At 45.3% G+C, this 27,555-nt stretch overlaps 1 protein-coding gene across 5 annotated transcripts in view; it reads left to right on the forward strand.

The window, feature by feature from the left end:
* The first annotated feature begins 11,069 nt into the window (after positions 1 to 11,069).
* LOC116948117 (cell adhesion molecule CEACAM5-like) overlaps positions 11,070 to 27,555 on the forward strand; it is a 40,248-nt gene continuing 23,762 nt past the window's right edge. Inside the window, exons 1-9 of one of the 5 annotated variants that reach the window (XM_032964478.2) lie at positions 11,079 to 11,249; positions 15,398 to 15,540; positions 18,482 to 18,608; positions 19,773 to 20,063; positions 21,818 to 22,102; positions 23,805 to 24,089; positions 24,890 to 25,174; positions 25,986 to 26,270; positions 27,082 to 27,366. In XM_032964478.2, the coding sequence (XP_032820369.1) occupies positions 11,201 to 11,249; positions 15,398 to 15,540; positions 18,482 to 18,608; positions 19,773 to 20,063; positions 21,818 to 22,102; positions 23,805 to 24,089; positions 24,890 to 25,174; positions 25,986 to 26,270; positions 27,082 to 27,366 (2,035 nt within the window). In that variant the 5' untranslated portion in view covers positions 11,079 to 11,200. Of the gene's footprint in view, positions 11,250 to 15,397; positions 15,541 to 18,481; positions 18,609 to 19,772; positions 20,064 to 21,817; positions 22,103 to 23,804; positions 24,090 to 24,889; positions 25,175 to 25,985; positions 26,271 to 27,081; positions 27,367 to 27,555 lie in introns of all 5 variants that reach the window. The other 4 variants (XM_032964477.2, XM_032964479.2, XM_032964483.2 and 1 more) reach the window with 4 other exon arrangements.

Below are 27,555 nucleotides of genomic sequence, written 5' to 3' on the forward strand. Positions count from 1 at the left end.
TGTTTAAGCAGAGATTAACTTCTGTCTACATTTCTGTTTTACAACTGTTGTCATTTTCGCATCTTAATGTGTGCACGGTCATCACATCTCTAAATTACGAGAAACCCCCATCATTGCGGAATAATAGTGCATGCTGGAAAACCGCAAGATTCACACAAGACACAAACGTTTGTGAAAAGCATGCAGCTATTCGTGCAAGTGGGCCCCATAGTGTGGTTCCCAGAGGCAGACTTTGCAACTGTGAGCTTTGGTGACTATGGATGTGTAGTGACATAGAATCGGTCACGTAGCAGCACAGCGTTGGCTGCTGGCAGGGAAGGGGATCTGCAGCTTACAGCAGCCCTGACTGACAGCAGGCCACGTGATAGACCAGAGAGGGCTCTAAGGGGAGGGTCACGTAAGGGGCACACCGAGAACCCGCTAGTAGGTTCCAGAAGGCCGGGGGCGGAGCCAGGCCACGCTGACAGTATAAGATGGCCCTGGGAGGGGACCTCGAGGCTGTCGTGTGGAGTGTGATCCCGTCGTGCTGATGGAGTCTTCACCGTCGTCTCAGTCACCATCTCGGCGTCGCCAGTCAGGCAGGCTACCAGCTGTCCTGACTGGGAGCCGTAATTACCAAGTGTTAACTGTTAAGGCCATTTAATAAACAGAGTGCCTCCTACTCTTAGTGTCTCTGAGTCAGTCACTACATATGTATGTGGGCGCCGCGGTGGCAAAATGTTAACTCTCTCACTTGGTATGAAGGAGGTAGTTGGTTCGATTTCGACCCTGACGCCTGTATATTTGGAGTTTGCGTGTCTCTCTCCCCGTGGTCGTGTGGATTTTTCTCCGGGTCCTCCGGTTTTTCCCTCCACATTTAGAAACATGCCTGGCTGCTGTACATTTCCACGTGATAAGCCACTTTGTTGAGCTATCATTTGTGGCCAGGTCTCTTCGGAAAAAGAGCTATGTAACTCAGTGGGCTTTACCTGGTAAAATAACAAAAATATTTGAATAGTTTTAATGTATGTTGAACTTCGTTCGCACTGTACGTAGCCAACCGTGCTAATTGGAGGTGCTATTAGCTGATTAGCCCTAATTAGGATGAAACTGGCACACAGTTGTAAATCACTGCATCAATGCTGCTGTCAGTTGGTCACATTTGCTCAAATCTATTTTGATGGGTGACTCAAGACAAGATTACCACAATGCACTTCTTCAGGGATTGCTGACAGATTAGTGCATATGCACATTTTTGTGGCTTGTGTTCACTGAACAATCGGACATATCTGTCGGAGAGACACAGCTGGAACACACTGCAGAATTCATATACCGGAGGCACCTTTTTAAGGCAGACCGAGGTGAAAACTTTTAAAATAAGGCGGCGAGTGACAGCGAGTAAGGGTGCTTCTGGAAAGGTGGCATTCACAATGAAATGCAACGTAGCCAAGTGTTTGAAGAAAAAAAAAAGATGTTTAATCAGTGGACAGATTAGAAACGTGGGCACAGACAAAGAGGGTGCGAAACAAAAGCCCAAAAGTGCAACAAGAAGCGTCGAGAGATGATTCGTGCTCGAGGATTGCACTGAGAGGCATGGAGGGTAATGTAAGTATGTGTAATGTAACAACTCCGGACACACCACTGGAGAGGCTTCTTAAATTCTCGTACACACACGACTCTCCTCCTCCCACCAAGCTTAAAATACGCTGCCAAGCTTAGCAGTGTTCATTGGAGCGCTGTCTTTCCAACAGCTCTGTTCTTCACCTGAGGACGGCTGCTTGCGTTGTGGCCGAAACGTCATGAGAATTTTATATTATTATGTTTTATTTTTATTATTTTATTATTTCCCTTCTACGTGACTTTACCGAAAGAACCAGGAAGATGAACATAACGCTGTCTAGCGACGATGGTGACGTCTCACTAGATAGCTGGTTGACTAGCGACGACGACAAAGCGATGACGAAGACGACAGCGAAGACGACAACCAGGACCCCGATCCCCTAAGACGGCCCAGAACCTCGCTTGTCCCTGCCTTTTATTCACCCCAGCGTGGCCATGCTCCGCCCCTGGCCACGCCCCTCCACTCGAACTCTCTCACGGGTTCTAAGAGCTTCCAGATAGATCACCTCTTTGACCCTTGGCCTAGTTATCCCTCCTTGTGGTCCGTCGCGTGCATCTGTCTTCTCTCGTTCCTATCCTGTTCCCACATCCGCAATGACCACTTATGGCCGCTAGTCGGCGTACTGTCTCTACATATGTATGTTGTTTGTATGTGTGGGGAACGGCAATGTAGTGGCGAGACGAGTTCGATTCCCGCTCACGGCCAACACCGGTGACGATTATCTGAACCGGTCCCGGGCCTCCGGTAGGTGGACTCAGCATCAAATGAGTACCTGGTGCGGTGTGTAAACATCGCCACTGGGGAAACAAAGGCGGCCGGGCGTGGTGCTGGCCACCCACCCCCTCGTGTGCCTTCATAGGTGCTCGCTAACAGCACTTGGCCCAACAGTCTGTGAAGGCAATACGGGGGACATTTATCTTTCTATTTATTTTGTATGTAATTGGAGGTGTAATGATGGAGTGGCAGACAACAAAGTGCACATGTGCAGGTGCTAGGTGGAGGATGGTGGTGACTGAGGGAAGCCTTCATCCAGCGGTGGATTGCTCATGGCTGATGATCATTTATGATGGCGATGATTTGTAAAAAAAAAAAAATCTGTGCAATAAAAAATAACACAACACCCGGTGCACGAGTGAATCTTCCTGTTTTTGTTGCAAGCGCGTCGAGTACGCAATGTCCATTTATGAGGATAACACACTGTCCAAAACCGAGCGAGTGCCGATGATAAAAGACTCTCGCCGTTGAAGCGTGCAGTCTTGGCTGAACTTGACCTGAACCCTGACTAGACCAAAAACACACACACACACAAAAAGGCCTGGGCCTCCTTGAGTCTGAACAACACGACTCTAACATTATCGGGGCACTTATTTCCTGGGAGAGAGGACAAAAAAAGTAAGAACGCATCCTCATAAAACAGTGACACTTTTAGTGCTGTACATGTACTGCTGGTTGCTAAACAATGCACAGATAAAAGCGACACTTCCTTGTTTTTTTTCCAACGTCTCTCTTCCTTTTTTACCGCCGGCCGCGAAAGTCCACAATGCCCGCCGTTTGAGACGCACGCCGCGCCCACGTGAAATATCTCGACTCGATTTAGACTTCAAACTTTCGTGACTGCAGGAATTCATATTCTTGGTTTTTTTGGTAAAGTCACGTCGATGGAAAACAAAAATCTAAATTAAAAGCAAAACAACCCAAGACGTTTCGATCTTCCTCCAAATGTATCAGCTACATTTGGAGGCTTGCCCCCTCTTTTCTCTCCACCTGAAGAAGACCGCTTGTGTTGCGATCGAAACGTCGTGGGAGGTTTTTTAGCTTTTAATTTAGATTTTTGTTTTCCGTCTACGTGACTTTACCGAAAGAATCAAGAATATGTCTTGACTCGATATGCAATCCTGTACTTGTCGCGCACTGCGTAATGCAATGGGGACGTTGGTACAAATATCACGTACACGTGCAATAATTGAGAGTGTATAAGTAAGTTATGCGTGCTTAGCGTGAAACCTTATTGTGTGTACAGCGACGTTCATCACCATAATTATCGTCAGGCCATGACGGATGAAGATTTGAATGAACCTGCCGCCGTCTCTCAAGATATCACGATTTCATCTCATCTCTGCACAGAAACTGATCTCGTTGGTCCATTTCTACAGCGAAGGTCCGTCCAGTTGTGTTCCCTCCTTTGGCTGCCACTCGGTTGTGCGAGCGCGGCGGTGGCTACGAGATGTTAACTCCCTCGCCTGGTATACAGGAGGTCGTGGGTTCGAATCTGACGCTTCCTGTATATTTGGGGGCTTGCATGTCTCTCTTCCCGTGGTCCTCTGGTTTTCCCTCCACGTTTACAATCGATACGCACTTAGACGATTTGCCTGCTATACATTTCCACGTGATAAGCCACTTCGACCACCTATCATTTGTGGCCAGATCGATTCTGAAAAAGAGCTATATAGCTCAGTGGGACTTATCTGGCAAAATCAAAATAGTTTAATAGCTTAGTTTAGTCTCGATTTTAAGGTACGATTATGTACGTACCCTCCGACACCCGACACAGCCAACTGATGAAGCTGTGACGTGATACAGACTGTGCGAACTTGTTTATAGCTTCAGTTTGGATTCTGGCAACTGCCTGATGATGCTGGTTGTGACTACCGGAATAACGTCAGCACCCGACTGTGAAATGTGTGCGGTGGATCGCTTTCCAAACAACACTCCCCTCGAAGCAGCCGTAAGTTGCCACGCCTGTGCACGTGTCAACGTGATTGAATTGGCAGTATCGGGCGGAGGATGTAGAGCACACATTTATACTGACGACATGTGACGAAACACAATCGATTATGAATCGTAATACTGGTCGTTGAAAGCCGTCGTTTGTTAAGTATAATAATGAATAATAATACGGGGTGCTTTACAAAAATGTGAACACTTCTGAGACTTTGCAACAACGTCACAAGAAACGTCACAAGAAACGTCTTGACTTTTTGAAGCTATTAACATTACATTTGTTATCATGTTACAGTATATCATCCGTTCTTTTCCCATGAAAAACGATAGTCCCATGTAAGTGTTAACTTTTTGGTGAAGCACCCTGTTTAATACTGGCCTGGGAACGCCTGGGAATTCCCCAGGAAGGGCTAGAGTCTGTGTATAGTCGTGTATAGTGTAGTGTATAGTAGTGTATAGTGTAGTAGTGTATATTAGTATATAGTATAGTGTATAGTAGTGTATAGTAGTGCAGTGTATAGTGTAGTGTATAGTGTAGTAGTGTATATTAGTATATAGTATAGTGTATAGTAGTGTAGTGTAGTAGTGTATTTAGTGTAGTGTATAGTGTAGAAGTGTATCGTATACACTACTACACTATGTACTGCTATACATTACTATGGGCAGTGTTGAGTCTATAGGCAGTGTTGAGTCTATGGGCAGTGTTGAGTCTATGGGTAGTGTTGAGTCTATGGGTAGTGTTGAGTCTATGGGCAGTGTTGAGTCTAAAGGGCAGTGCTGAATCTAAGGACAGTGTTGAGTCTATGGGCAGTGTTGAGTCTATGGGCAGTGTTGAGTCTATGGGCAGTGTTGAGTCTATGGGCAGTGTTGAGTCTATGGTGCAGTGTTGAGTCTATGGGCAGTATTGAGTCTATGGGCAGTGTTACGTCTATGGGCAGTGTTGAGTCTATGGTGCAGTATTGAGTCTATGGGCAGTGTTGAGTCTATGGGCAGTGCTGAGTCTATGGGCAGTATTGAGTCTATGGGCAGTGTTAAGTCTATGGGTAGTGTTGAGTCTTTGGTGCAGTGTTGAGTCTATGGGCAGTGCTGAATCTGTGGTGCAGTGTTGAGTCTATGGTGCAGTGTTGAGTCTATGGGCAGTGCTGAGTCTATGGGCAGTGTTGAGTCTATGGGCTGTATTGAGTCTATGGGCAGTGTTAAGTCTATGGGCAGTGTTGAGTCTATGGGCAGTGTTAAGTCTATGGGCAGTGTTGAGTCTATGGTGCAGTGTTGAGTCTATGGGCAGTGTTGAGTCTATGGGCAGTGTTGAGTCTATGGGCAGTGTTGAGTCTATAGGCAGTGCTGAATCTAAGGACAGTGTTGAGTCTATGGGCAGTGTTGAGTCTATGGGCAGTGTTGAGTCTAAGGGCAGTCTTAAGCCTATGGGCAGTGTTGAGTCTATGGGCAGTGTTGAGTCTATGGGCAGTGTTGAGTCTGTGGTGCAGTGTTGAGTCTATGGGCAGTGTTGAGTCTATAGGCAGTGCTGAATCTAAGGGCAGTGTTGAGTCTATGGGCAGTGTTGAGTCTATGGGCAGTGTTGAGTCTAAGGGCAGTGTTAAGCCTATGGGCAGTGTTGAGTCTATGGGCAGTGTTGAGTCTATGGGCAGTGTTAAGTCTATGGGCAGTGTTGAGTCTATGGGCAGTGTTAAGTCTATGGGCAGTGTTGAGTCTATGGTGCAGTGTTGAGTCTATGGGCAGTGTTGAGTCTATGGGCAGTGTTGAGTCTATGGGTAGTGTTGAGTCTATGGGCAGTGTTGAGTCTGTGGTGCAGTGTTGAGTCTATGGGCAGTGCTGAGTCTATGCGCAGTGTTGAGTCTATGGGCAGTGCTGAGTCTATGGGCACTATTGAGTCTATGGGCAGTGTTAAGTCTATGGGTAGTGTTGAGTCTATGGTGCAGTGTTGAGTCTATGGGCAGTGCTGAGTCTATGGGCATTGTTGAGTCTATGGGCAGTGTTGAGTCTATGGGCAGTGTTGAGTCTATGGGCAGTATTGAGTCTATGGGCAGTGTTAAGTCTATGGGCAGTGTTGAGTCTATGGTGCAGTGTTGAGTCTATGGGCAGTGCTGAGTCTATGGGCAGTGTTGAGTCTATGGGCAGTGTTGAGTCTATGGGCAGTGTTGAGTCTATGGGCAGTATTGAGTCTATGGGCAGTGTTGAGTCTATGGGCAGTGCTGAGTCTATGGGCAGTGTTGAGTCTATGGGCAGTGTTGAGTCTATGGGCAGTATTGAGTCTATGGGCAGTATTGAGTATATGGGCAGTGTTGAGTCTATGGGCAGTGCTGAATCTAAGGGCAGTGTTAAGTGTATGGGCAGTCTTCTTTGGTTCTTTCGGTAAAGTCACGTAGAATGAGAATAAAATAATAAAATAAAATTACACAATAAAATTCTCACGATGTTGCGGCCACAACACAAGCGGCCTTCTTCAGGTGAAAGAACATAACTGTCGGGACGACAGTGGTGAGTCTATGGGCAGTGTTAAATCTATGGGCAGTGCTGAGTCTATTGGGCAGTATTGAGTCTATGGGCAGTGTTAAGTCTATGGGCAGTGTTGAGTCTATAGTGCAGTGTTGAGTCTATGGGCAGTGCTGAGTCTATTGGCAGTGTTGAGTCTATGGGCAGTGTTGAGTCTATGGGCAGTATTGAGTCTATGGGCAGTGTTGAATCTATGGGCAATGCTGAATCTAAGGGCAGTGTTAAGTCTATGGGCAGTGTTGAGTCTATGGGCAGTGTTAAGTCTATGGGCAGTGTTGAGTCTATGGTGCAGTGTTGAGTCTATGGGCAGTGTTGAGTCTATGGGCAGTATTGAGTCTATGGGCAGTGTTAAGTCTATGTGCAGTGTTGAGTCTATAGTGCAGTGTTGAGTCTATGGGCAGTGCTGAGTCTATTGGCAGTGTTGAGTCTATGGGCAGTGTTGAGTCTATGGGCAGTATTGAGTCTATGGGCAGTGTTGAATCTATGGGCAATGCTGAATCTAAGGGCAGTGTTGAGTCTATGGGCAGTGTTGAGTCTATGGACAGTGTTGAGTCTATGGGCAGTGTTAAGTCTATGGGCAGTGTAGCGTCTATGGTGCAGTGTTGAGTCTATGGGCAGTGCTGAATCTATGGGCAGTGTTGAGTCTATGTGCAGTGTTGAGTCTATGGGCAGTGTTAAGTCTATGGGCAGTGTTGAGTCTATGGGCAGTCTTGAGCCTATGGGCACTGTTGAGTCTATGGGCAGTGCTGCTTCATGATTGCAGTGGAGGGGTCCAAGGAGGGAGATGGACCAGAAAGGAGATTGGGCACAGGGTGAAGAAGGGACAGAGAGAGAGAGAGAGACAGATACAGGATTGGGGACGAAGAGGACGAGAGGGTACTTGGAGGGAGATGAGAGAAGCGAGATGAGGTGGGGCAAGTCCATGAAGAGATTTAAAGACTATAAGATGATGTTGTTGATACTGCGTTGGCAGCGGTGCATGATTCACAAATTGCTCGTCGCATTCGTCAATAGCACCGTGGCCTTAAGAGAAAGAGAAGTATTAAAGGTGACGCTTTGGGCAATAGCCCTGTGGTATGATGGAGGGCCATTGCCTGAAACGTCAACTGTTATATATATTTTTATTTTAAGGTGAAAGTGTTATTCATAAAAGTGTTGAGTTTTGTTGCTGTTATTCTCGTAAAGGCAGTCGGACAAAAGACATGCTTCGTCAAAGTTATAGCGGCATTAAGCACCGCTATACAGCAATCTACTACGGAAATAATATACAGTATTACACGTGCATACGACTTAACTCCATGCACTGTCGTAAAATAATTATGAATATTTCATACATTATCACAAAGCTTAATCAATACATCGTAAATACACACGCTATGGACATCTTAGCAATGTATTCCATTGTATGCGGTGCATGTACATCAATCGGTAAACACGTGAGATGACCGTTAGCTGTTCTTGCAACAACAACAAAACGAAAACCAAAATTGTGCTGACATGTCCACTACGAACGGAGCTTTGTTCCAAATAACGCTCATGATTGACGGGGTCATTTCCCCCGAGAATAATAACATAAGGAAGCATCCAACATGTCGCAGATTAATGAACGTACACATGCCGTGGTGGCATTGTTAGCCCGCGCGAACTGCATCGGTTTCATTGTCAAGTGAAAAACCTTGCAGGCTCCGTTTTCCCCTAGAGAACGCCATGCACTTCCACAGGATTTGTTTTTTACCATTTGCACTTGGGCACGTTTATCTGGGTGGTTTCTCCCCCCACCACCACCGCCAATTGTATCCCAATTGCGCAATCGGTTCAATCTTGATTTGAAGTTTTCATGACGGCAGGAATCCATACTCTTTGGTTCTTTCGGTAAAGTCACGTAGGTATAAAATAAAATAAATTACGACGTTTCGATCGCAACACAAGCGGTCGTCCTCAGGCAGAAAAAAATTATAATCCAGCAGTGGAATCCAGCAGTTCTACTGCTGGATTCCTACTGCAGGACTACTGCTGGATTCCACAACAGTTCCACTGCTGTGGAATCATATACGTGTTGACTTCTACTGTTAGATTATATTGGAACTGCTGGATTACACAGCAGTTCTACTGCTGTGGAAGCCAGCAGTTCTACTGCTGTGGAATCATAAACGTGTTGAGTTCTACTGTTGGATTATATTGGAACTGCTGAATTACACTAGCGGTCGTCCTCAGTTCTACTGCTGGATTGTATTTTTTCTGCCTTTTGGACGACCGCTTGTGTTGCGATCGAAACGTCGTGATTTATTTTATTTTATACCTACTACGTGACTTTACCGAAAGAAGCAAAGAGTATGCGCTATCGGTGTCACGCCACGAGTCGAGGGTATCTCCTATCGGATCACTCGGAGGAGCAGTGCTCCTCATCGAGTTGGAGAATGGCCCACGGCGATGGATATCATAGAGGTACCTCCGAGGTCCCGTATAGCAGGGGTGGGGAACCTTTTTTCTGCCAAGGGCCATTTGGATATTTATAACGTCATTCGCGGGCCATACAAAATGATCAACTTAAAAATGAGCCCGTTATATTTGGTCAAACATTGAATTAACTCGCCCCTAATATGATGGCTGGAACTGCTTCTCTTTGGGTGAGGCGTGGTGATGATGTTAGCTGGTATTGACGATGTTGCTACTCGCAACTGCTTTTCCAAGTTCCCTCCTAGATTGATTGAATTTCGAGTCCCGCCTGCGGTTGCCTTGGCAGGGTCACACCAAATGATTTCGCGGGCCTTATACGGCCCGCGGGCCGGACGTTCTCTACCCCTGCCACTGGGACGTGGTGCATTGATGCTCCGTGTTTTTTGCGCCACGTAACTTCGAAGCCTACGCACAACTCAAGCAGCTGCATAGATTCAACCGCAGGACCTCAGCGTTGCCAGTTCAGCGTCTTGACCTATACATTATTAAAACTATACGTAAAATATTTTACCAGGTAAGACCCACTGAGCTATATAGCTCATTATCAGAAGCGATCTGGCCACAAATGATAGCTCAACGAAGTGGCTTATCACGTGGAAATGTATAGCAGCCAATACTTTTAAACATATGTTTCTAAATGTGGATGGAAAAACCGGAGGACCCGGAGAAAAATGTATGCAACCACGGGGTTGAGAGACACGCAAACTCCAATTATACAGGCGTCAGAGTCGGAATCGAACCCACGACCTCCTGTATACCGGGCGAGGCAGTTAACATCTCCTAGCCACCGTGGCGGCGCAGGCAGGCAGGTATAATTCAATAATAGTAATACGAACAACGTTCATTTCAACTTGTAGTACGCCGGGCGGTATTAGCTCACTCTCAAAGAGAGAATGACTCGGAGGCGCGAGGCAGAACGACAAAAGGGAAAGAAGCAGCAGCAGCAGCCACGCAGTGAGCCGCTTGTCAAGTCGCATCACCCCAGCGGAGGTCCGTTATCTTGATCTCAGCGGGGAATAGTCCCCTTTGGCCCACCGCCAGTGCCGGATGAAGCTAGTGCGGGGCTTGTAGCATATGTTATGAAGGGGCACCTAAATATAAATATACACGTAAATATTAAAACACACGCATTTTTTTTACTCGCATAGTAAAGTAATTGTATTTTTAAATTTGCTGTACAGCCAGATAATGCGACAAATCGTTAACCTTAAACACCGCAGTCGTTCATAAAAGTTGAAGGATGTATAGTAACTATAGTAATAAGAGCAAGTGCAGAATCACTGAGCCGGAATTGATAGCTTGAAATCATTCAGCGCGGGGCCCTTGAAAGTGCGGGGCCCGTAGCTACTACACATGTAGCTACTACACGTGTCGCTAGTTTTGCTACTCGGATAATCCGGCACTGCTCAGCGTACAGCACGCACATTAACGCGCGTTCACGGGCGGGGGATGAACCCGGGAAAACCTGGAGAATGTCAATGCGTGCGAAGGGGCCGGACCTCTCTCCGATACGGAGGGCGCACCGAGTGAAACACGGAAACTTTTGTACGATGATGATGATGGTAATAATAATGCGAACGATCCGCAAGCCCTTTGTGACGGGAGCCGTCAGTCCGCCCCCCTTATCTGTCCCTCCAGCCAAACGAACAGTGGATGTTAATGCGGTGAGCCAAACAGATATATTAAAAGTAGGAACGTTCGACAATTTCCCAGAAATAGCTCACGGGAAATTCTGTAGCTTGACCGGTGCCAAGGGGGCGTGGACCCACACACCCATCTCCCTTCCCCATTTATATATGCTGGGGACCGGACTTTCCCTCTCAGATTTGTGTAGGCACATTTGCACAAAAAGGCCTTCGTCATTTCGTCCAAAGCTTTCTGGCAGAAACGTCATCGGCATTCCCGTACACAATGTTGTTCAGATTTATTGTAGTCGTACTTTTTGCCCGCGTTTGCCAAGGTAAGTCAATCGTACGGTTTATGCACGTTCATGTTAAGACCGTTCATTGTTAAAGCGTTGACGTTGTGTATTTTCTTTTTTTGTTTTTTTTTTACAGAGCCCGCACGTTTAAAAGTGCGCGTGTTCGATTTGTTTTAATCTTACCTTTTGTACTGTTGGCTCTTGAAGATGTTCCGATGCACTTAATTTCAAGAGGTCTGTAAACCTTTCTAAACGCAGTCTGAATAATTTACACTTGAGGAATGTTTAAAGCAGTGTTTTTTTGTTGTTCAATGTTACTGAAGGAGTTGAATTTAGAGCGATATAGTATATATGTAACCCAGTAGAGTTAAACGAATGTAATCCAACAGTGAGTGTTTGTTTTTACTGAAGGAATTTAATGTAGTTATATATATGTAAACCAGTAGAGTTAAACGAATGTGCCTGCTTATACCAATTTAACTTTAGGTACAATATATTTTACATCATATCCAGATAAGGAAAGCATTACAATACTAAATGGCAATGCAAACATTTTCTATGGATTTCACGAACTGTTTGCAATTAAGCGAGAAATCGAATACAAATCCTAATCATTGCATAGTGTCTCGCAGTCAGGGAAATGTGTTGAAATTCAAGACACCAACTTCCATTTACGTGAGGCCAATAATCTAACAAGAATGATCAAATGGAAGGTACCATGTATCGTGCACATGATCAGGTGATCTGGAATGCATCCGATCTTGTCAGCTGTCGTAAGCTGAGCAGAATGTTGAGCCTGCACTGCACTTGGATGGGTAACCGCAGCCCCAATGCTGCAGCAGATATCATAGGCTGCTGTGGGGCTACGTGTTGGGCAACAGGTGACAGTGCATCGAAATCCATTGTTGTGCTGCGCTTCTATGGTCCATGCCTTCAATCAGTGCGGTGAAGTATGGTCAAATAACCCCCCACGACCTCGTCCAGTAGTGGAAATACAGTAAATGTAACCTACACTTTTACGTTAATTTTTTTAAAACTATTTTTATTTTTTATTTTACCGGGTAAGCTCCAGTGAACTACATATAGTTCTTTTTAGAAGCGACCTGGCCACAAATCATAGCTCGGCGAAGTGGCTTATCACGTGGACATTTACAGCGGGCCAAATATGCATAAACGTTACCTCTTTAAAGATGTCTGCCCTACGTATAAGAAAAGTTGGCGAAACTATCCTCTAGAGGGGCTCTCGAGAGCTTCCTCCGATTGGCATGGTTGGATATGTACGGTGCGAAAGAAGTTCAACATACATACACAACCTCCTCGACATGAACCCCTTGCCCCAGCGATGGCGTAACCAATTTCAGAGCGACACTTTCACCGTTTATATAGCTATCAGCATTTATGCAGGGCAGCAGGGTGCCTCGAAGCAAGAAGGCGCCTGGGTTTTACTCCCGACTCGGGCGCCTTACTGTGTTGAATTTGCCACTTGTTCTGCACGAGTTTCCCCCGGGTTCTCTGCTTTCCTCCCAAAGCTAAAATATATATTTTATTATATTGTTCAAACATCCCAATGCAAAAAAAATACCTTCAAATTACTCAGTTGAGATTAGAAACAGGCGCAACATCGCTCCGGACTGTGAAAAGTTGACAGGACCATTCTAAAATTAATGCACGAGTTTCCCCCGGGTTCTCTGCTTTCCTCCCAAAGCTAAAATATATATTTTATTATATTGTTCAAACATCCCAATGCAAAAAAAATACCTTCAAATTACTCAGTTGAGATTAGAAACAGGCGCAACATCGCTCCGGACTGTGAAAAGTTGACAGGACCATTCTAAAATTAAGTATTGAGACTCAAGTGAGGCTTTCCTGATTTAAAAAAGTAATAATAACAATGTACTATACACAGTGTGCAAAGTACTTTGTACTTCATTAACTGTGACACCAAGATTTAGTTTCGTAGTTTTTGGCCTTGTTTGTTAAAATGGTGAAGGTTTTTCGTTTTAATATTTGCAATTTTGTGCTGAGGTACGTGTTCACACAGGAAATGAGTGTGTTGAATAAGACACGAATATTAAATAACAGTTTTGGAGATCATAATTGAATGAGCCGCAATGTGTCATTTTATAGTATTCATGGATTATCTAAATACATCATGGTTTATCGATTATGCTTCTTAAATTGTATGATTGTAAACACAACTAAACACCAGAACCGTTTGATAATGACATAACATTATTCCTACAAGGTCAATCTAAATATGTATTTATACTGGAGGAATCCGATGAGCTATAAAGCTCTTTTTCACAGATGTCCAGTCGAGGCGGGTCAGAACGTTACAATAACAAACAATATAAAAACACAATAGGAGTGCAAAGTATAGAAAAAGTAAAAAAAATAACTTTATAAAAGAAAATACTTAAAAAAAATCTTACCAGGTAAGGCCCACTAAGCTACATAGCGTCTTTTCAGAAGCTACCTGGCCACAAATTATAGCTTAACGAAGTGGCTTATCATCATGTGGAAATTTATAGCAATCAAATACTCTAAACGCATGTTTCCAAATGTGAAGGGGTTAATCGGCAGGACTTGGAGAAAAATTCATGGGACCGCAGGGAGAGCATACAAACTCCGCATATACAGCAGGCGTCAGGGTTGGGATCGAACCCCTGACCTCCTGCATACCAGGCGAGGAATATAACATCACACCACCGTGGCGCCTCTGAAGTAAATAAAGTATATACGTTCAAATCGCATTAGGTGGCCACGGGATGTTGATTGTCATTTCCTCACAATGCTAAGTGAGTTTTTTTCCCTCTGGTTTCCGAACATCCCAAATGCAGGATGTTCCTAAAATATATATATATTCTTGAGAATCAGTGAGGCTATTTTTATGGATATATAACTTTCATTATACTAATAGCTCATTTGAGTGAAAATAACAAATAAATTAATTAAATCTTGTCACATTCAAAGCGAAAACTCGCACCAACTAACAAAGAGCCGTACATCTGAATGTATTAAAAACAACTTTGAGTTGTCGCAGGTCTGTTGAACATCACCAGAACCGACCCCCACAGCGCCCACGTCAAGGGAATGAGTCACAGCACTGTAGGAATAATGTTGTGTTCATCTTTATCTTGAGACATTTACGGCGCATGCAACCCAAAGTGAGCACAGCAACAAAACAAAAATCCGTTCATATTTTGAATGCGTTTATAGAGAAAATAAAATGTTGTGTAAAGCAAATCAATGGTTGGAATGCTCAAGAGCTATCGTCCCTCCCAGTTTAGTTTATATTTATTTGGCAGCGGGCTGAACAGTTGCCTACCTTTCTCGGGGCCTTTCTTGGGGCAGGCACGGCGAAGTGTCTGGCAGTGCCTGCCCTTACTGAAGGCAAGATGGATAACGGACTTCTCCCAAACTCCATCGCCTCTGCTGCACAATCCTGCTCTGATTACTGTAGCCAATTCTGCTTACTGCGTTAGTAAAATTGCAATGGCTTTGTGCAGAGTGTCGTGACGGAGACGTTTCATTTTGAGACTAACGCGAGTTAAATTTATTTCTCAGCCAAACCGTACAGATTGATATACGCAGCACCATGCATGGTCATTAACGAAGAATACGGAACCAAAACTGAAAAGTGCGCAAAGGAAGCACGGAGAGTTGCGTGCTTGAAATAACATTTTGAGGCAATGGCTTTGGGTTGTGGCCTTCTCTTGAAATCTCAACAATCTGGTTAAAACAACATACAACTTGAGACCCATACAAATTGGAGTCCATGAGTTTTCTCGCGAACATTTGAACAGAGCCTGCGTTACAAGCATGGATTTATTTAACCGTGTCAACTCCATAATAGATTATCCGCCGGCTTCGGCGGGGGGGGGGGGGGGGTGCCGAATTTTTAAAAACGCCAGATAATCACGAACCATCATTATTTAAAATAGTTAATTTTTGCAGATTCTTGAATGACATTGTGTTTTTTTTGTGTTTTAAATTTGCTGATCGCCTGACTGGTTAACAGGCCTTGCAGCGGTTTTGCCGGTTTCGCCAGATGGGACCTGGACCGCCGGAGCATGTTGCAAGCAGCCGGATAATCGCGCGGTGTCGGATAATCGATTATAAAACTGTAATGCGATCAACAGGCGAAGACGTTTGACGCAGTCACGAAACAAAAATTCTCCCCGCAGGATCGGAAAAATTGAAGGTGACGGTTTCTCCGCGCGATGCGCTCGAGGGAAAGCCGGTGAAGATCCAATGTGAGATGCCCTCAAAGAGACCGGCCAGATTCCAGTGGCTCCAGCTGCCCCCAGCCACCGCCTCTCACAGACTGGTGAGTGCAAGGCCATCGTGCCCGCTGCCATGCGCCGTCACCGTCCGTGATCACGATCGGTGGTTGCCTCCGACCTCTTCTCGTGACCAACGGAGGCATTTCGCGACGCGTGTGTCACGCCAAAGAAGGGGTCGCTTGCGTCGATCTCGCTCACGTCCCTTGGGTACACAAGGGACGGAGTTACTCTGCAGAAGTCGCCGGCTTTCGATTTCATCTCTCCGGCACGGCAGCTGCACCAAGGGTGTAACGTTTCTTAAATGGGGCGCGCCGCACTCGATCAGCAGGCCACAACGTTTGCCCAATGCGGAGGAGTAGGGCAACATACCATCTGCGGCAGCTCTCAAGAGCTTCCTCTCCTCGTGAACGCCCTTCCATCAGCGGTGGCGTGAGCAAGTAATTGCAGGGTTGCACCTTTACGATTGAGATAAGACATAAATGAATGGTCTACGTGAAACATCGTCATTGGCAGTATACCAAAAGCGCGAACTAACAATTGTAACAATGCTCGTCATTTTGTTTTCATCGCCTAATTGAAATAAACGACCTCAAATGAAATGGCCAAATAAGTGTACCCGCTGCATTACGATCGAAAGTGAAACGCAACATCAAGACGGTTAATCATTCCAGAACAATCGCGTACCCCTGCCAACTCCAGAAGTGAAACTAAAAAATAAGAGGCAGCCGGAGGAAAAAATGTTTGACCTCTCCAGCCTGTCCTTATTTAAACTCACCCTTACTCCATGTAATGTAGAAGTTGAGTTTAAAGTGAATTTGTTTAACCAGGTGAAATAACAAATGGTCATGGATAGCAAATACTGAAGGGTAAATGTATGAAACAAACCGAAAATCATGAGAAACGGAAATGTGGCTCAAGCATAAATCAATATTAAAGGTTTTAACATTTTCTATAATGTAAGTTGACCGGGTCAAATTACTGTTAAACTTATTCTTATTTCACTTTTTGTTCAACTTTCACTTTTGAGGACTTTATTAATAAGCTCTTCTGTGCAAAAAACCCAGCACAATATTATGCTGCGTGAGCGCAAGAGGTTTTTTTTATTACCGTCAAATATTAATCAAGGGACATGTTTGCTGTGGTCCTACAAATGCAGCGTTACAGTACAGTACTATAATTGTCATAGATGATTTGGTGATATTATAGTTACAGATGCCAAAGCGTTATTATTCGCTTGTATCACAATTCTTAATTTAATTGCATTTTCGAGAGGAGTCATTGAAATTGTTATAATCAGCTTTCTATTGATCTTAGATTGTACCTATACTTGTGAGTGTAGTTTTAAATTTGCGTACAGCGCTTTGAGATACTCAAATATGAAAGGCGCTTTATAAAATAGTGGTTATTATTATTGTTGTTGCAACTGCACTGGGGCCTATGGATTGGAGAGGATCCAGGCTCTGGCCTACGAACAAATAGGAAACTCACAGCTGTCAACCCATACGGTTTACCCCATATTGAAACAGCCCTGTTTGTGTTTCTCCCTTGTGATGGGACTTTGTAGGATGAACATTGATATTTATAAGGGGCACGGGGTGACCCATATGGTCTGTAATAAGGTAGGGCACTGATAAGGGGTTGACAGGGATGGAAACCAGACAGGGGGTGGTGCGCATAGCGTTCCTCGTACCGGCGATTCATGCCAACCACGCTGTGCCACTGCGCCTCAGAAGGTTGGAATGGGCCCCATGTTAGGGCCCCATACTTGCGAAAGTTGGGGCTCAAGATGTAACCCGAGTCGAATTAAAAGGTAAAAGTGTTTTAACAAGCTTTGCATAATGGGGAAAAAATACATATTTGAGAATGAAATTAAATACACCGGCTGGAGGAGGATTAGGAACCACACAATGAAATAGTGGCAACCAATGGATCACGATTAAGTGATTATATTTATATGCAGGATGTGAAGTTTAACTTCGTGGTGCCATGGTGGCTGAGGAATGGAAAAGGTCTTCATCCAATGATGATGCCTTGCAGGCACGTGGTAGCCCAGGATATATACAGTACATGGTTACATCTGCGATGATGCCTCGTCAAATATTCTTCTAAAGAGAAACTTCCAAGTTCCGCCTTTTCCTGCCATGGAATTCCAGCATCCCTCAACTCGTTGCCCGTTGTCACAAGCCTGGGGCTTCGTTTGCATTCGGCAATTATAAATCCCGCTGCTTGTCACGGGTCACCGTTCCCACGAACTTAAACCCACATCGACTCGTCATGTCGAGACTTGTCTGGGTGCACGAGGCCGACGCCAAAGGCCACGCGTTCTCTGTCTGCGTCTCGCTTCGCGCTGAGTTTCACTCCCGTTGTACTCTTTTCGCGAGTTCTTATGATCCTTGCTCACCACAGGAAGTGTGGTAATTCTGTGCTGCTGCTGCTGCTGCTCTTCTTCTTTGGTTCTTTCGGTAAAGTCGCGTAGATAGAAAAAAAGATAATAAAAATAAAGTGAATAAAAATACAAAATAAAAAAATAAAACCACTAATGTAGACTGTAGCCTGGTTCTTAATCTGAGTGAGTGTACTGGCAGTCTATAATGTAGACTGTAGCTTGGTTATTAAGTTTGGTGAGTGGACTGGCAGTCTATAATGTAGACTGTAGCCTGGTTATTAACCTGAGTGTACTGACAGTCTACAATGTAGACTGTAGCCTGGTGCTGCTCTTGTTCGTTGCTTTCCACTTGGCGTTTCGGGCGTGGCTGTGCTCAGTCAGTAGCCGTGATATTAAATAAAAAGTATATCATGCGTACAATAACACAAGACTATTACTTCAGCCTTTAAATTGTTTTTTGGTACTTAATTTGACCTCTCGATTATTTGAAAGTGGTTGATGTGACACGACAAAACCTTGAACGCGATCCTCTTTCACCGCGCGTTTCTGTTGAGAGAGAGAAACTAAAAAGTTTGAACGCGTCTCATCCCAACCGGCAGCTGTCGATGGACAGTTCCACCATCACCATCTCGTCACTGCGTCGCAGCGATGGTGCCGACTACAAGTGCATGGCCACCACCGATGATGGGATAATCCACACGGGCTCAACGAAGTTGGACGTCTATTGTAAGAGTACACCTCCAAGCCGCATTCAAATCAACTAATTTTGCACATGCATCTTGACTTAAAGCTTTCGTGACTGCAGGAATTCATATTCTTGAGTCTTTCGGTAAAGTCACGTAGATAGATTCAAAGAAAATGTTTTTTTGTTATTTTCTTTGAACCTATCTACGTGACTTTACCGAAAGACCCAACAATATAATTTGCACATCTTAAGCGGGGTTTAAAGTAATCTTATTTTATTTCGCTCAAGCTAAAGCCCACTGAGCCATTGGAGTTTTTTTAGAGGCGACCTTGGCTGCACGTGACAGCTGATGGAAGTGGCTCATCATCGCATGCGGGAATTTATCGTAGCAGCCGCATAATCTATACAAATGTTTTTTCAATGTGGAGGGGGAATGGGAGTGAAAAACGGTAGGTCGGACCCGGATAAAAAAAAAAATCGACGCAATCACCATGGGGAATACACGCAAACTCCATATATACATTCATTAGGGTCGCGATTGAACCAACGACCTTCTGCATGCCAGGCGAGGGAGGATAACATCTTGCCATGGTGGCGCCCCATTCGTTATTTTGCGCCAGTTCGTATGGCACACGGTTAAATGATGGAGGCACCGCATTGCACAGAAGGGCATTGTCTACAGTGGTTTCACAGTGGGCGGTAATGATGTTATGTTGCTTTTACACGACTAGGTAATTTGCGGGTTATTTTATTTTGTAAATGAGGTTAAGTCTCAAAAGGTCAGACATAATTCATCCTTATCATAGGTACCTGGTTTCTTATCGCCAGAATGAGCCTGCACTTAACTCTGTAACAAAAAAGACAAGTCCTATGGCTCACACATACATTTACTCCTAATGTCAGGTGTGTGTGGTGGTAGCACTGCGCTACGAACCCGGCGACCCGAATTAAATTCCTGCTCACGACCAATAAACGGTGGCGAATATATGAACGTAGTCCTGGGCCCCGTCGAGGTCGACTCAGCCTTAAAAGAGTACCATGCGCGGTGTGCAAACATCAACACCGGCGAGACAAAGGCGGTCGGGCGTGGCGTTGGTCACCCACCCTCTCGCGTGCCGTGCCGGCCTTAATAGCTGCTCGCGAACAGCGCTCGCCCCCAACAGTCTGTTAAGGCTACCTGGGGGATCTTTGCCTTTGTGTGGTAGACCCTCCCCAGGCCATGACGTTGAGGCTGAGCCCCCACAGCGACCCGGTCGCCCGAAGCGATCGGAGCCCGGCGCACGTGGCCGTGGCAAAGGGGGCCTCGCTCACGCTCATCTGCGAAGGGGACTCCAACCCAAAGCTGATAATGGCGTGGAAGAGAGGGTCGGAAGAGATCGACCACTGGACCTCGGAGTACACCGTCGAGCAGCCGCAAGAGGCCGTGTACACGTGCGAGGCCGTGTACGAGATCGCCAACGTCAAGTACAACGTTTCCGTCAACGTCACCATTCAGGGTGGGCATCATTCCACGCGGATTTCTCTATTTGATGTTGTATACATCTAAACGTCGAGTCACAGAACGACACGAGACTTTTGTATCAGGGTCAAGCCAAGATATGTTACTAATAATATAACACCGTTCTGGTCGATCCCTCGGATATTGCATGGTCAGCACTCCACCTCAAAGTTCTGTACTTACAAAATCCCATCAATCCATCATCCCATCATCCCAACATCCCATCATCCCATCATCCCAACATCCCAACATCCCATCATCCCAACATCCCATCATCCCATCATCCCAACATCCCATCATCCCATCATCCCAACATCCCAACATCCCATCATCCCATCATCCCAACATCCCATCATCCCATCATCCCAACATCATATCATCCCATCATCCCAACATCACATCATCCCAACATCCCAACATCCCATCATCCCATCATCCCAATATCCCAACATCCCATCATCCCATCATCCCAACATCCCATCATCCCATCATCCCAACATCATATCATCCCATCATCCCAACATCACATCATCCCAACATCCCATCATCCCAACATCCCAACATCCCATCATCCCATCATCCCAACATCCCAACATCCCATCATCCCATCATCCCATCATCCCAACATCCCATCATCCCATCATCCCATCATCCCAACATCATATCATCCCAACATCACATCATCCCAACATCCCAACATCCCATCATCCCAACATCCCAACATCCCATCATCCCATCATCCCAACATCCCATCATCCCATCATCCCAACATCCCAACATCCCATCATCCCATCATCCCATCATCCCAACATCCCATCATCCCATCATCCCAACATCCCAACATCCCATCATCCCATCATCCGGCTCAGGGGTCGGCAACCTGCGGGCTCCGGAGCCGCGTGCGGCGGTGGGTTATTACGGACTGGCTCGTGACGTTATTTATTCACGACCACCGTCTCGTATTCACCACTTTGCATCGAGGCTCTTGAAATATTGAGGGTTTTTTTTTTATTACCGAATTTGAAAAAATAAATGGCTCTTAAATTTTGACTTAAAGCTTTCGTGACTGCAGGAATTCATATTCTATGGTTCTTTCGGTAAAGGCACGCAGATAGAAAAAAAAGTGAATACAAATATCACGATGTTTCGATCGCAGCACAAGCGGTCGTCATCAGGAACAGGGCTGCTATCTTCTGAGGGCAAGCTGTTTATAAGGTTTACATGAGCTGCCCCGCCCATCTCTAAACCTTTATATAAACAGCTTGCTCTCAGAGGCTAACCTCCCTGTTCCTGATGACGACTGCTTGTGTTGCGATCGAAACTTCGTGATATTTTTTATTAACTTTATCTTTACTGTTATATATTTTTCTATCGACGTGCCTTTACCAAAAGAACCACAGAATATAAATGGCTCTTCTTATTGTTTCGGTTCCTGACCCCTGATCCAGCTCTAAGTCTCCCCTGGTTCACTGGCATTTGGCACCGACTGTGATGCCTGTAATGACGTAGAAAGTCAAGGCCTTTTGTCAATGCACCGCTTGATATAAATCCACACACACATAGGCTGATATCAATCCACACACACATAGGCTGATATCAATCCACACACACACACATAGGCTGATATCAATCCACACACACACACACAGGCATGCGGCGGTCTTCGGGGATCAGGAGTACTATCTGACCATACCTGAACGGACACAGAACTCGAGTAACGATTTCTTTTTTTTTGCTGTTCACCTTTCACAGAACCGGTCTCAAAGCCACAAGTGAAGGTAGAGAGCACAGTGGTGCTGGACCGGGTTGGCGCTGTGACAATGACCTGCTCACACGACATGAACACACAGCCCGAGTACAGTTGGTTGCGGAACAATCGACCCATCTTCGCCCAGGAGGAGAGGTACACGTTCATCGGTGGAGGTGCCTCCCTGCGTGTGGAAAGCGTCCGCCATACAGACACGGGGGCTTACCGATGTGTGGTGTGGAACGACGTGAGCAAGGAGACCAGCGAGCCAGTGACGGTGACGATTCTGGGTAAATATGGACCGTCTTACTGGAACTTATTATTAATCGGAGTGGCCTTTATTATCCACACACAATCGGGTGCACTTCCTCGCGTGCCCTGCTACTAAGAAGCGTTCATTATCCGGCAGTCAAACTGACATTTGTAAGTCCCAAAAGCTGTAATTTTTGTCGAATGAAGTTAAAACACAAATTCAATATCGTGGAATTGTTTTTGTTAATGCAGCCATTGGCGACTGGCTTCGGTTAATCAGCCAGCTACACTTAAGAACTCAGTTGAATTACAGGTGGCTGCAATGCAGATTCAAACCCAGGATCTCAGCAAATATTGTGTGTGCACAGCGATCAGTGAGCCACTTTAGGTCGATGGTAATCATGGCGAAACACTGTCCCTACGTATGTTTTAGTCATCCCAGCGAAACGGTGCGGTCGTTTTTTTAGTACCGAGATTGCAATCACCATAATCAGCCAACGATGAATCCACTGGTGGATGAAAGCCACATAAAGCTGTCCCCACGTACCCTGGGTGCATGTGACGGAACAATTCAGCAAGGCCCTGTGTGCAATGCCCATGGCACCGTCCCTTTGTGGAGCTGAGTTCACCACTCTGTCTCCGCGTGGTGTGGTTAGACGTCTTCTTGGGCGACTCCATTCCCTCGGCTGCCACTCTGTTGTTAGTCTCGACCATTGGCCATCATTAATCCTAGCAACATTCCCTCTTTATTTTTTTTACTTTACCAGGTAAGGTCCACTGAGCTATGTGTCACTTTTTTGGAAGTGACCTTGTTACAAATGATAGCCCAGTGAAGTGGCTTATCACGTGGACATATATAGCAGCTGAAATACTCTAAACACATCATGATAAATGTGGAGTGGAAAACCGCGGAGGACCCGGAGAAAAATCTACGTGACCTCGGGGAAAGCATACAAATACACAAGCATCAGGGTCTGGATCGAATCCATACAAAAAATGAATATTACAGTTATGTATTGGTATATTATGGCTCTTATTGCTTTTCTCTTATTATTCGGAACAATACATTGCAATCTTCTTTGGTTCTTTCGGTAAAGTCACGTAGAATGAGAATAAAATAATAAATTGATAAAATAAAATAACACAATAATATTCTCACGACGTTTCGGCCACAACACAAGCGGCCTTCATCAGGTGAAGGGAGCGAGACTGTCTGGTAGGACAGCGCTGGAGTGAGAGAGCCACGTTCAGATCACGGCTTTTAAGCTGTGTGAGAGGAACAAAGAGCCTTAGAGCCGCGACTCTAAGGCTCTTTGTTCCTCTCACACAGCTTAAAAGCCGTGATCTGAACGTGGCTCTCTCACTCCAGCGCTGTCCTACCAGACAGTCTCGCTCCCTTCACCTGATGAAGGCCGCTTGTGTTGTGGCCGAAACGTCGTGAGAATATTATTGTGTTATTTTATTTTATCAATTTATTATTTTATTCTCATTCTACGTGACTTTACCGAAAGAACCAAAGAAGATGAATCATTGCAGTCACGAAAGCTTTAAATCGAAATACATTGCAATGTTTGTTATTTGGAACCCTATGTTTACCTGTCAATAACAGACATTGTCACTCTATTCAGCGAGACATTCGTTATCAAATATAGTCAGCCTATGTAACGGTTTGTGAATAAGAAGTGCGGTCTTTATATGATGGGAGATGCTGAACATTGTTGCCGTGTTGTCGTGAAACAGAATCCGTCACAAAGCCACGACTTGAGATGGACAGAAGCGAGGCACTAGAGGGAACTCACTCTGTGACAATGACCTGCTCACACGACATGAGCGTACAGCCTGAGTACAGTTGGCTGCGGGACAATCGACCCATCTCTGCTCTGGAGGAGAGACACAAATTCCTCGATGGAAATGCCTCCCTGCGTGTGGAAAACGTCAAAAAGGAAGATGCAGGGCTGTACCGATGTGTGGTAAAAAACAGCTTGAGCCAGGCAACCAGTGATCCAGTGAGGATGACAGTTCTAGGTAAATATGTTGGAATTTATCTTGTTTATCTCTCTTCTCAATTGTCACCCAGTTGCGCAAGTCCTGGATTGTTTTTCCAATAAAAATCCAACACAAGAAAGCAAGTATAAATGTCAAGAGGTGGCCAGGTGGTTCAGGCCTCAGGGCACTGAGCTGACGTTGCTGAGATCCTGGGTTTGAATCTGGACTTCAGCCACATGCGATCAAACCTGGTTTTCAAGTGTAGCTGGGTCATGGCCTCAACCCAGTCACCAATGACTGTATAAAAACACATCACTTTGAATTTGGGTTTTCACTTCATTGGGATAAACTCCTGCTCTATGAATGGACACTACACATTCGACTGCCATGCAATAAACACGGCTGAGTAGCAGGACATGTAGGAAAGTGCATCCTCTTGAGTGGGAACAATGAACGTCACTTGCAGGGATCTCAGTGTCAGAAGTCCGCAACATCTTCTAGCGCACGGAGTTGCACTCCTCTGTGAGCGTTCCAAATGGACACCTTTTTCTCAAGACGCGATGCTCCAAGAACCTGGTTTATTCACAGGTGTCTGAAATATTAATTATGCCCAGGATCTCAGCAGTGTCATCTCAGTGGCCTGAGCCACCAGGCCGCTTCTTGAATTAATTTATTATAAGTGGAGTCGTGCAACTCTGTTAGGTCTTGCATTTTTGTTATGAAAACACATTTCACTTAACTGCATAATTAGCTTCGATTTGAGAGCAACGTTTCAATTTCCTTTTGAGAGGTTGGTCGACCGTGTTACAAACCATTGTTGCTGTGTTGTCGTGAAACAGAAGCCGTCACAAAACCGCGAGTTGAGATGGACAGAAGCGAGGCACTAGAGGGAACTCACTCTGTGACCATGGCCTGCTCACACGACATGAGCACACAGCCTGAGTACAGTTGGCTGCGGGACAATCGACCCATCTCTGCTGCGGAGGAGAGACACAAATTCCTCGATGGAAATGCCTCCCTGCGAGTGGAAAACGTCAAAAAGGAAGATGCAGGGCTGTACCAATGTGTGGTAAAAAACAGCTTGAGCCAGGCAACCAGTGATCCAGTGAGGATGACAGTTCTAGGTAAATATTTCAATTTCTTTCGTGTTTTTTTTCCCAATATGCATCCAGTTGCGCCAATCCTGGATTTTTATTTCCAATATAAATTTAACACAAGACAGCATTGCAACACTTCACGTTATAAAGTATAAATATCAAAAGGTGGCCAGGTGGTTCAGGCCTCATGACACTGAGCTGACGCTGCTGAGATCCTGGGTTTAAATCTGGACTTGAGTCACCTGCGATTAAACCAGGTTTTCCAGTGTAGCTGCTTTATGGTCTCAACCCAGTCACCAGTGACTACATAAAAACTCAATCACTTAGAATTTTCACTTAATTGGAAAAAAAACCTGCTCTGAGAATTAAACATTACAATTGTGACTGCCATGCAACGAACACGACTGAGTAGCAGGGCATGTAGGAAAGTGCATCCTCTTGAGTGGGAACAATGAACGTCACTTGCAAGAATCTCAGGGTCAGAAGTCTGCAACATCTTCCAGTGTACGAAGTTGCACTTCTCTGTGAGAGTTCCAAATGGACACTTTTTTTTCTCAAGACACGATGCTCCAAGAACTTGGTTTATTCGCGGGTTTCTGAAATAAAAACTCTGCCCAGGATCTCAGCAGTGTCATCTCAGTGGCTTGAGCCACCAGGCCACTTCTTGAATTTATTTATTAGAACGTGAAGTCGTGCTACTCTGTTTTGCATTACATTTTTGTGACAAAAAACATTTCACTTGCATTATTATCTTCGATTTGTGAGCAACGTTTCAATTTCCTTTTGAAGGTTGGTCGACCGTGTTACAAACCATTGTTGCCGTGTTGTCGTGAAACAGAAGCCGCCACAAAGCCGCGAGTTGACATGGACAGAAGCGAGGCACTAGAGGGAACTCACTCTGTGACCATGGCCTGCTCACACGACATGAGCGTACAGCCTGAGTACAGTTGGTTGCGGGACAATCGACCCATCGCTGCTGCGGAGGAGAGACACAAATTGCTCGATGGAAATGCCTCCCTGCGCGTGGAAAACGTCAAAAAGGAAGATGCAGGGCTGTACCAATGTGTGGTAAAAAACAGCTTGAGCCAGGCAACCAGTGATCCAGTGAGGATGACAGTTCTAGGTAAATATTTCAATTTCTTTACGGGTTTTTTTTCTTCCCAATTTGCATCCAGTTGCGCAAGTCCTGGATTTATTTTTCCAATACAAATTTAACACAAGACAGCATTGCAAGACTTCACATTATAAAGTATAAATGCAAGAGGTGGTTCAGGCCTCATGACACTGAGCTGACGCTGCTGAGATCCTGGGTTTGAATCTGGACTTGAGCCACCTGCGATTAAACCTGGTTTTCCAGTGTAGCTGCCTCATGGTCTCAACCCAGTCACCAATGACTACGTAAAAACACAATCACTTTTAGTTTTCACTTAATTGGAAAAAAAAACCTGCTCTGAGAATTAAACATTACAATTGTGACTGCCATGCAACAACACGACTGAGTAGCAGGACATGTAGGAAAGTGCATCCTCTTGAGTGGGAACAATGAACGTCACTTGCAGGGATCTCAGGGTCAGAAGTCCGCAACATCTTCTAGTGTACGAAGTTGCACTTCTCTTTGAGAGTTCCAAATGGACACTTTTTTTTCTTCTCAAGACACGATTCTCCAAGAACCTGGTTTATTCACGGGTTTCTGAAATATAAATTCTGCCCAGGATCCCAGCAGTGTCAACTCAGTGGCCTGAACCACCAGGCCACTTCTTGAATTAATTTACTAGAACGTGAAGTCGTGCTACTCTGTTTTGCATTACATTGTTGCGACAAAAAAGTCACTTTACTGCATAATTATCTTCGATTTGAGAGCAACGTTTCAATTTCCTTTTGAGAGGTTGGTCGACCGTGTTACAAACCATTGTTGCCGTGTTGTCGTGAAACAGAAGCCGCCACAAAGCCGCGAGTTGACATGGACAGAAGCGAGGCACTAGAGGGAACTCACTCTGTGACCATGGCCTGCTCACACGACATGAGCGTACAGCCTGAGTACAGTTGGTTGCGGGACAATCGACCCATCTCTGCTCTGGAGGAGAGACACAAATTCCTCGATGGAAATGCCTCCCTGCGTGTGGAAAACGTCAAAAAGGAAGATGCAGGGCTGTACCAATGTGTGGTAAAAAACAGCTTGAGCCAGGCAACCAGTGATCCAGTGAGGATGACAGTTCTAGGTAAATATTTCAATTTCTTTCGTGTTTTTTTTCCCAATATGCATCCAGTTGCGCCAGTTCTCGATTTTTTTCCAATACAAATTTAACACAAAACAGCATTGCAACACTTCACATTATAAAGTTTAAATGCAAGAGGTGGTTTAGGCGTCAGGGCACTGAGCTGACGCTGCTGAGATCCTGGGTTTGAAT

Source organism: Petromyzon marinus, chromosome 32 (genome assembly GCF_048934315.1).
Source record: "Petromyzon marinus isolate PM22_M1 ecotype Great Lakes invasive population chromosome 32, UKy_Petmar_22M1.pri1.0, whole genome shotgun sequence".
NCBI classification, from domain to species: Eukaryota; Metazoa; Chordata; class Hyperoartia; order Petromyzontiformes; family Petromyzontidae; genus Petromyzon; species Petromyzon marinus.